Source organism: Scyliorhinus torazame, chromosome 12 (assembly GCF_047496885.1).
Source record: "Scyliorhinus torazame isolate Kashiwa2021f chromosome 12, sScyTor2.1, whole genome shotgun sequence".
NCBI lineage: Eukaryota > Metazoa > Chordata > Chondrichthyes > Carcharhiniformes > Scyliorhinidae > Scyliorhinus > Scyliorhinus torazame.
The window spans coordinates 75,624,298-75,635,062 of NC_092718.1; the positions used below are offsets into that span (position 1 = coordinate 75,624,298).

The 10,765-nt window shown below is 56.9% G+C and overlaps 1 protein-coding gene across 1 annotated transcript in view; it reads left to right on the top strand.

The window, feature by feature from the left end:
* Positions 1-8,423, top strand: part of hpn (hepsin) — a 62,170-nt gene extending 53,747 nt beyond the window's left edge. The window contains 2 exon segments of the mRNA XM_072468884.1: positions 2,391-2,555; positions 5,692-8,423. Of these exon segments, the coding sequence (XP_072324985.1) occupies positions 2,391-2,555; positions 5,692-5,730 (204 nt within the window). The 3' untranslated portion in view covers positions 5,731-8,423.
* The last annotated feature ends 2,342 nt before the right edge of the window (positions 8,424-10,765 follow it).

Consider the following 10,765-nt stretch of genomic DNA (forward strand, 5'->3'; position numbering starts at 1 on the left):
CTCCCCGGTCTGTCGCTCTCCCCCGGTCTGTCGCTCTCCCCCCGGGTCTGTCGCTCTCCCCGGTCTGTCGCTCTCCCCCGGTCTGTCGCTCTCCCCCGGTCTGTCGCTCTCCCCCGGTCTGTCGCTCTCCCTCTCCCGCTGTCCCTCCTCCCCGCTGTCTGTCGCTCTCTCCCTCTCCCGCTGTCTGTCGCTCTCCCCTCTCCCGCTGTCTGTCGCTCTCCCTCTCCCGCTGCCTGTCGCTCTCCCTCTCCCGCTGCCTGTCGCTCTCCCCCTCCCTCTGCCTGTCGCTCTCGTCCCCTCAGCTCCCTCCTCTGCCTGGCGCTCTCCCCCTCCCTCTGCCTGGCGCGCTCTCCCCCCTCCCTCTGCCTGGCGCTCTCCGCTCCCCTCCCTCTGCCTGGCGCTCTCCCCCCTCCCCTCTGCCTGGCGCTCTCCCCCTCCCTCTGCCTGGCGCTCTCCCCCTCCCTCTGCCTGGCGCTCTCCCCCTCCCTCTGCCTGGCGCTCTCCCCCTCCCTCTGCCTGGCGCTCTCCCCCTCCCTCTGCCTGGCGCTCTCCCCCTCCCTCTGCCTGGCGCTCTCCCCCTCCCTCTGCCTGGCGCTCTCCCCCTCCCTCTGCCTGGCGCTCTCCCCCTCCCTCTGCCTGGCGCTCTCCCCCTCCCTCTGCCTGGCGCTCTCCCCCCTCCCTCTGCCTGGCGCTCTCCCCCCGCTCCCTCTGCCTGGCGCTCCCCCCCTCCCTCTGCCTGGCGCTCTCCCCCTCCCTCTGCCTGGCGCTCTCCCCCTCCCTCTGCCTGGCGCTCTCCCCCCTCCCTCTGCCTGGCGCTCTCCCCCTCCCTCTGCCTGGCGCTCTCCCCCCTCCCTCTGCCTGGCGCTCTCCCCCCTCCCTCTGCCTGGCGCTCTCCCCCTCCCTCTGCCTGGCGCTCTCCCCCTCCCTCTGCCTGGCGCTCTCCCCCCTCCCTCTGCCTGGCGCTCTCCCCCTCCCTCTGCCTGGCGCTCTCCCCCTCCCTCTGCCTGGCGCTCTCCCCCCTCCCTCTGCCTGGCGCTCTCCCCCCTCCCTCTGCCTGGCGCTCTCCCCCTCCCTCTGCCTGGCGCTCTCCCCCTCCCTCTGCCTGGCGCTCTCCCCCTCCCTCTGCCTGGCGCTCTCCCCCTCCCTCTGCCTGGCGCTCTCCCCCTCCCTCTGCCTGGCGCTCTCCCCCTCCCTCTGCCTGGCGCTCTCCCCCTCCCTCTGCCTGGCGCTCTCCCCCTCCCTCTGCCCTGGCGCTCTCCCCCCTCCCTCTGCCTGGCGCTCTCCCCCTCCCTCTGCCTGGCGCTCTCCCCCTCCCTCTGCCTGGCGCTCTCCCCCTCCCTCTGCCTGGCGCTCTCCCCCTCCCTCTGCCTGGCGCTCTCCCCCTCCCTCTGCCTGGCGCTCTCCCCCTCCCTCTGCCTGGCGCTCTCCCCCTCCCTCTGCCTGGCGCTCTCCCCCTCCCTCTGCCTGGCGCTCTCCCCCTCCCTCTGCCTGGCGCTCTCCCCCTCCCTCTGCCTGGCGCTCTCCCCCTCCCTCTGCCTGGCGCTCTCCCCCTCCCTCTGCCTGGCGCTCTCCCCCTCCCTCTGCCTGGCGCTCTCCCCCTCCCTCTGCCTGGCGCTCTCCCCCTCCCTCTGCCTGGCGCTCTCCCCCTCCCTCTGCCTGGCGCTCTCCCCCTCCCTCTGCCTGGCGCTCTCCCCCTCCCTCTGCCTGGCGCTCTCCCCCTCCCTCTGCCTGGCGCTCTCCCCCTCCCTCTGCCTGGCGCTCTCCCCCTCCCTCTGCCTGGCGCTCTCCCCCTCCCTCTGCCTGGCGCTCTCCCCCTCCCTCTGCCTGGCGCTCTCCCCCTCCCTCTGCCTGGCGCTCTCCCCCTCCCTCTGCCTGGCGCTCTCCCCCTCCCTCTGCCTGGCGCTCTCCCCCTCCCTCTGCCTGGCGCTCTCCCCCTCCCTCTGCCTGGCGCTCTCCCCCTCCCTCTGCCTGGCGCTCTCCCCCTCCCTCTGCCTGGCGCTCTCCCCCTCCCTCTGCCTGGCGCTCTCCCCCTCCCTCTGCCTGGCGCTCTCCCCCTCCCTCTGCCTGGCGCTCTCCCCCTCCCTCTGCCTGGCGCTCTCCCCCTCCCTCTGCCTGGCGCTCTCCCCCTCCCTCTGCCTGGCGCTCTCCCCCTCCCTCTGCCTGGCGCTCTCCCCCCTCCCTCTGCCTGGCGCTCTCCCCCTCCCTCTGCCTGGCGCTCTCCCCCTCCCTCTGCCTGGCGCTCTCCCCCTCCCTCTGCCTGGCGCTCTCCCCCTCCCTCTGCCTGGCGCTCTCCCCCTCCCTCTGCCTGGCGCTCTCCCCCTCCCTCTGCCTGGCGCTCTCCCCCTCCCTCTGCCTGGCGCTTTCGTCTGTCTCCTCTCTTTCTCTCCCAGGGAGACAGTGGTGGGCCTTTTGTCTGCGAAGATCACCTCTCCAATCGAACACGGTGGCGTCTCTGTGGAATAGTAAGCTGGGGAACGGGCTGCGCTATGGCCAACAAGCCAGGAGTTTACAGCAGAGTAACACAGTACCAAGAGTGGATCTACCGAGCGATGCAGGTATGGTCAATGTGATCTGCACTCATCTGTGAGGGACATTGGACCCACCAAACATTCTCACGCACACATACACATGAGGTACAGCAAGGGGTTAGATACAGAGTAAAGCTCCCTCTACACTGTCCCCATCAAACACTCCCAGGACAGGTACAGCACGGGGTTAGATACAGAGTAAAGCTCCCTCTACACTGTCCCCATCAAACACTCCCAGGCAGGTACAGCACGGGGTTAGATACAGAGTAAAGCTCCCTCTACACTGTCCCCATCAAACACTCCCAGGACAGGTACAGCACGGGGTTAGATACAGAGTAAAGTTCTCTCTATACTGTCCCCATCAAACACTCCCAGGACAGGTACAGCACGGGGTTAGATACAAAGTAAAGCTCCTTCTACACTGTCCCCATCAAACACTCCCAGGACAGGTACAGCACAGGATTAGATAGAGTAAAGCTCCCTCTACACTGTCTCCATCAAACACTGCCAGGACAGATACAGCACGTGGTTAGATACAGAGTAAAGCTTCCTCTACACTGTCCCCATCAAACACTCCCAGGCAGGTACAGCACGGGGTTAGATACAGAGTAAAGCTCCCTCTACACTTTCCCCATCAAACACTCCCAGGACAGGTACAGCACGGGGTTAGATACAGAGTAAAGCTTCCTCTACACTGTCCCCATCAAACACTCCCAGGCAGGTACAGCACAGGGTTAGGTACAGAGTGAAGCTCCCTCTACACTATCCCCATCAAACACTCCCAGGACAAGTACAGCATGGGGTTAGATACAGAGTAAAGCTCTCTCTACACTGTCCCCATCAAACACTCCCAGGACAGGTGCAGCACGGGGTTAGATACAGAGTAAAGCTCCCTCTACACTGTCCCCATCAAACACTCCCAGCACAGGGTTAGTGTCATGTGAGAATACCTTTAAGAAATGGGTGTTTATGAATGGGTGTGTATATAAATATCTGTCGTGAGAGTACCTTTCAGAAATGGGTGTTTACTACTGCAGTGATGTCAGAGAGTGGGTGGAGCTGGACTGCCTGTCAGCTTTTTACTTTCGTTTTAGGCTGTTGCTGCAGCGTGTGTTTTAGTTTCGGTTTCGGTGTTGGAGCTGAAGCCAGACAGAACAGGTGTACTGCTGATCTCTCTGCCCTGAAAAGACTATCATTTGGTGAATTCAGAATTATAAATTCTCAGTAGTGACTTTAACCTGATGTGCTTCTGGTAAAAGGTGTTTTTAAGTCTTTTGGATGTTAAAAGGAAAGCTGAAAGGATTACTCAGTGTTGTATTCTTTGGGGGTTGTATTTGAATTAATGGTTGCCAAGTTGTTCACTGTATGTTTTAAAAAGGTTAACTTGAGTTCATAGAATAAACATTGTTTTGCTTTAAAAAATACTTTTCCATTTCTGCTGTACCACACCTGTAGAGAGAGCCATGTGCTCCCCATACCACAATCTAGTAAAAGTTGTGGGTCAGGTGAACTCCATGATACACTTTGGGGTTCTCTAAACCCTGGCCCATAACATTAGATACAGAGTAAAGCTCCCTGTACATGGTCCCCTTCAAAGATTCCCAGGACAGGTACAGCACAGGGTTAGATACAGAGTAAAGCTCCCTCTACACTGGCTGCATCAAACACTCCCAGGACAGGTACAGCACGGGTTTGGATACAGAGTAAAGCTCCCTCTACACTGTCCCCATCAAACACTCCCAGGACAGGTACAGCAAGGGGTTAGATACAGAGTAAAGCTCCCTCTACACTGTCCCCATCAAACACTCCCAGGACAGGTACAGCACGGGGCTAGCTACAGAGTAAAGCTCCCTCTACACTGTCCCCAACACAAACTCCCAGGACAGGTACAGCACGGGGTTAGATACAGAGTAAAGCTCCCTCTACACTGTCCCCATCAAACACTCCCAGGGCAGGTACAGCACGGGGTTAGATACAGAGTAAAGCTTCCTCTACACTGTCCCTATCAAACACTCCCAGGACAGGTACAGCACGGGGTTAGATACAGAGTAAAGCTCCCTCTACACTGTCCCCATCAAACACTCCCAGGACAGGTAGAGCACGGGGTTAGATACAGAGTAAAGCTCCCTCTACACTGTCCCCATCAAACACTCCCAGGGCAGGTACAGCACGGTGTTAGATACAGAATAAAGCTCCCTCTACATTGTCCCCATCAAACACTCCCAGTACAGGTACAGCACTGGGTTAGATACAGAGTAAAGCTCCCTCTACACTGTCCCCATCAAATACTCCCAGGACAGGTGCAGCACGGGGTTAGATACAGAGTAAAGCTCCCTCTACACTGTCCCCATCAAACACTCCCAGGGCAGGTACAGCACGGTGTTAGATACAGAGTAAAGCTCCCTCTACACTGTCCCCATCAAACACTCCCAGGGCAGGTACAGCACGGGGTTAGATACAGAGTAAAGCTCCCTCTACACTGTCCCCATCAAACACTCCCAGGACAGGTACAGCACGGTGTTCGATACAGAGTAAAGCTCCCTCTACACTGTCCCCATCAAACACTCCCAGGACAGGTTCAGCACGGGGTTAGATACAGAGTAATGCTCCCTCTACACTGTCCCCATCAAACACTCCCAGGGCAGGTACAGCACGGTGTTAGATACAGAGTAAAGCTCCCTCTACACTGTCCCCATCAAACACTCCCAGGACAGGTACAGCACGGGGTTAGATACAGAGTAAAGCTCCCTCTGCACTGTCCCCATCAAACACTCCCAGGACAGGTACAGCACGGGATTAGATACAGAGTAAAGCTCCCTCTACACTGTCCCCATCAAACACTCCCAGGACAGGTACAGTACGGGGTTAGATACAGAGTAAAGCTCCCTCTGCACTGTCCCCATCAAACACTCCCAGGACAGGTACAGCACGGGATTAGATACAGAGTAAAGCTCCCTCTACACAGTCCCCATCAAAGACGCCCAGGACCGGTATAGTTTGGGGTGAGGTTTTATGCTGAGTATAGGGTAACGGGGTAACATTTAACTGCCTGCTCGGTTTGGGGGTGGGGCGAGGGTTGGGAAGGGGGGGCGGGGTGCTGGCGGTAGAAGACTGGGCTTGTGGTGGACCATTTTAACCGTCTGTCCTTCGATTTCTATTTCAGATGTACAAGGACAGGAAGGGGATTCACTCGTTGGATTGAAGGGGCTTTGATTCGGGCAATGGCAGGCTTGGGGGGTGGGATCTGGGGAAGGCGGTGCTCGTCCAGGGTATTTGCGGTGCTGTTGAACTTGCTTGTCTTGTTAATATATTTTTATATTGCGAAATGAAGAGTCCTTTCTAAGGCAGAGTCGGGTGGAGGAAACATGCCGTATGCCTCAAGTGCTTGCTCCCCGTCGAATATTTTTACTCTTTGTCAACCTTTGGTTGAGCTTAAAATATTGTTTTGTTTTTAAATTTTAAAACGTCGTGGATTTTAATTGGAAAATGCTGGCACGCCGCCAAGGCCGGGCAACGTTTTGATGCCTCTTTGAGGGTTTGGGAGCGTTTTGGAATGTCGATCCTCTCTGATTAGCGGGAGGTTGCATTGTTTCTTGGGATTGGCCGATGGATTTTGTACTTTCAACAAGCCGAATGAGATTGTGCCATGTTTAACCTTATTCTGGGTGGAGCAATGTTTTGCTATAGTTTAAAAATCATCAGCGGTCACTCCTGGGAAGCTCGTGTTGGGTGTTTCAAAGCTCAGTGCGGCTCAGCCATCACTGGGAGATGGTGACTGGTTAGAATTGAATGAAATCCGGTCTGTTTCCTCACCACACTGTCTAATCCCCCTCACTCCCACACCCTTTAATATCCCACCCAGTCTAATCCCCCTCAATCCCGCACCCTTTAATATCCCACCCAGTCTAATCCCCTCACTCACTGCACCCTTTAATATCCCACCCAGTCTAATCCCCCTCACTCCCGCACCCTTTAATAACCCACCCAGTCTAATCCCCCTCACTCCCGCACCCTTTAATATCCCACCCAGTCTAATCCCCCTCACTCCCCGCACCCTTTAATATCCCACCCAGTCTAATCCCCCTCACTCCCGCACCCTTTAATAACCCACCCAGTCTAATCACCCTCACTCCCGCACCCTTTAATATCCCACCCAGTCTAATCCCCCTCACTCCCGCACCCTTTAATATCCCACCCAGTCTAATCCCCCTCACTCCCCGCACCCTTTAATATCCCACCCAGTCTAATCCCCCTCACTCCCCGCACCCTTTAATATCCCACCCAGTCTAATCCCCCTCACTCCCGCACCCTTTAATATCCCACCCAGTCTAATCCCCCTCACTCCCCGCACCCTTTAATATCCCAGCCAGTCTAATCCCCCTCACTCCCCGCACCCTTTAATATCCCACCCAGTCTAATCCCCCTCACTCCCGCACCCTTTAATATCCCACCCAGTCTAATCCCCCTCACTCCCGCACCCTTTAATATCCCATCCAGTCTAAACCCCCTCACTCCCGCACCCTTTAATATCCCACCCAGTCTAATCCCCCTCACTCCCCACACCCTTCAATATCCCACCCAGTCTAATCCCCCTCACTCCCCGCACCCTTTAATATCCCACCCAGTCTAATCCCCCTCACTCCCCGCACCCTTTAATATCCCACCCAGTCTAATCCCCCTCACTCCCGCACCCTTTAATATCCCACCCAGTCTAATCCCACCTTTCCTCTCATTCCCCACACCCTTTATTATCCCACCCAGTCTAATCCCCCTCACTCCCCCCACCCTTTAATATCCCACTGAGTCTAATCCCCCTCACTCACTGCACCCTTTAATATCCCACCCAGTCTAATCCCACTTTTCCTCTCACTCCCCACACCCTTTAATATCCCACCCAGTCTAATCCCACTCTTCTCCCTGCCCCTCACTCCCGCATCATTTAATATCCCACAGTCTAATCTCTCTCTCTTCCCCACCCCCCACTCCCTGCACCCTTTTATATCCCACCGTCTAATCCCACTCCACCAGCTCCCCCTCACTCCCACATCCTTTAATATCCCACTCTTGTCTAGTCACCCCTGCATTACATCAGGGTGCCTGTACCACTCTCTGTTCCGACTGTTCTATCTGATGTTTGGCATTCTCGAGATGGTTGACACCATTGTGCCTCGCTCCCACACCCTGTAAACTGCCCCGGCCCCCCCCTCGCCACATCTTCTTGGGTGCCTGTGTGCATATTGTTTGAAATTGCAGGCGCGCCTCCCGCTCGGCGCTGTTAGCTTTTCCCATTCTCCCCGATCCCAGTTGACCGGGGTATTCTCACCCCCACCCCCCCCAAAGACAGAGGAACTGGGGTTTTCAACCTCGCTCGGTTTTCCACCCCCCCAACCCCCACAGACTCCGAGCAAAGGAGCGCAGTTTCCCCATTGGCAGGGCAACTGTCTCTAGCCCACTTAAATGTCCAGTGACCTCTCCTCACCGCACACCCTTCCCCCCCCCCCCCCCACACCTCAATCACCTTTTCCCTTTGAGTAACCGCACAACCCCCTCAATCCACCATTGATGCACCTTACTGTGACACTAATTGTGAGCTGCTTGTCTGTCACCCAGGTAAACATGAACTCCTTGGCTGGCTGGATATTTATTTGCTCAATGTTTGATGTCCATGTATCATAAATTTGTTGATTATGTAATTATTCGAGCATGTTTGTTTCCGCACAAGACACCTTCAATGTGACCCGAGAATGTATATATCCTTCCTGTGTACTGATGATCACCTGTAATTATTTGTACATTCACTGTGTATATTTGCAATTTTGAGCCTCATCGTATTTGATTATTTTAATATTTTTTTTGTGATTTTTAAAAACAATGATTTAACACATTCTCCCCTAACCTGTCCAGAACATTTTTTTATTTTTATAATATTCTTTGTCCTGGAGGATGTTACAGATGGGGATGGTCGTAAGGGCTGGAAGAGGCTACAGAGACGGAGGATTGTCGGGGCTGGAGGAGGTTACAGAGATAGGGAGGAATGTAGGGGCTGGGGGAGGTTACAGAGATAGGGAGGTTTCTGCGGGAGGTTACGGAGATGGGGAGTGTTGAAGAGGGGTGGGGGAGGTTGCAGAGATTGGGAGGGTTGTCGGGGCTGGAGGACGTTACAGGTACAGGGAGGGTTGTTGGGGCTGGAGGAGGTTACAGAAACGGGAAGCGTTCTAGGGAGCTGGAGGAGGTTACAGAGATAGGGAGGGTTGTAGAGGGCTGGGGGAGGTTACAGAGATTGGGAGAGTAATTGGGTCTGGAGGAAGTTAGGGGTAGGGGAGGGGAGGTTGGTGTTGTTTGTGTGTGGTTTCTTGTGACTTGAGCCCATGTGAAGCACTAGAAGATTTTGTGCCAGTTGAAAGTGGTACATAAGTGCAAGTCGGAAGCAGCTAAGTGATCCCACAACCAATGGATCAGATCTAAGCTCTGCAGTCCTGCCACTTCAAGTCGTGAATGGTGGCGGACAATTAAACAACTCATTGGAGGAGGAGGCTCCACAAAATGTCCTCCGCTCCACAAATATCCACCACTTCAATGATGGAGAAGCAGAACGCATCGGTGAAAAGATGAGGCTGAAGCATTCGCAACAATCTTCAGGCAGAAGTTCCAAGTGCATTATCCATCCCGGCCTTGCAATCCATGGAATCCCTACAGTGCAGAAGGCCATTCGACCCACCGGGTCTGCACTGACCCTCCAAAGAGGGCACAATCCAGGCCCACTACCACACCCAGTCCCCGTAACCCTGCGTGTTGATCATGGCCAGTCCACCTAATCTGCACACTTTTGGACTGTGGGACGAAACCCGAGCACCCAGAGGACACCCACGCAGACACTGGGAGAACGTTTCCACACAGTCACCCGAGGCTGGAATCGAGCCTTTGTCCCTGGTGCCACGAGGCAGCAGTGCCACTGTGCCATCCACAGCGTCTCCGATGTCAGTCTTCAGCCAATTCGATTCACTCCACGTGATGTCAAGAAATGGCTGGAGGCCCTGGATACTGCAACGGCTATGGGCCCTGACCCGAAGCACTGAGTGCCTGCTTTGGCTGAGTGAGAGTACTTTTGGAGTTGGGTGAACACGGGGAGTTGGGTGAACACGGGGAGCTGGGTGAACACGGGGAGCTGGGTGAACACGGGGGGCTGGGTGAACACGGGGAGCTGGGTGAACACGGGGAGCTGGGTGAACACGGGGAGCTGGGTGAACACGGGGGGCTGGGTGAACGCGGGGAGCTGGGTGAACGCGGGGGGCTGGGTGAACGCGGGGGGCTGGGTGAACGCGGGGGGCTGGGTGAACGCGGGGGGCTGGGTGAACACGGGGGGCTGGGTGAACACGGGGGGCTGGGTGAACACGGGGGGCTGGGTGAACACGGGGGGCTGGGTGAACACGGGGGGCTGGGTGAACACGGGGGGCTGGGTGAACACGGGGGGCTGGGTGAACACGGGGGGCTGGGTGAACACGGGGGGCTGGGTGAACACGGGGGGCTGGGTGAACACGGGGGGCTGGGTGAACACGGGGGGCTGGGTGAACACGGGGGGCTGGGTGAACACGGGGGGCTGGGTGAACACGGGGGGCTGGGTGAACACGGGGGGCTGGGTGAACACGGGGGGCTGGGTGAACACGGGGGGCTGGGTGAACACGGGGGGCTGGGTGAACACGGGGGGCTGGGTGAACACGGGGGGCTGGGTGAACACGGGGGGCTGGGTGAACACGGGGAGCTGGGTGAACACGGGGAGCTGGGTGAACACGGGGAGCTGGGTGAACACGGGGAGCTGGGTGAACACGGGGAGCTGGGTGAACACGGGGAGCTGGGTGAACACGGGGGGCTGGGTGAACACGGGGGGCTGGGTGAACACGGGGAGCTGGGTGAACACGGGGGGCTGGGTGAACACTGGGAGTTAGGTGAAACTGAAAAGACTGTGGAGCTCGGTCCGGGCAGAAGTGGAGCACAGCCGAGTTTCATAAACACCAAGGTCGGGTTCCTGTCCTCATTGACTTCACAGTCAACATCACAGTGAGTCGTGAGTATAAAAAGTGTTTTTTGTTTGGAGGAAGGGAATAACTGAGAAACAACACAAATAACTGTAAACCGGGGTCAGTATAATCAAGTAATATATGTAAACAAAGTAGGGTAAGGGAAGTAAAGTTAGTCTAAGGGAGGTAAGTAAATAGTTATACAGCTTAAGTCTTGTTAAA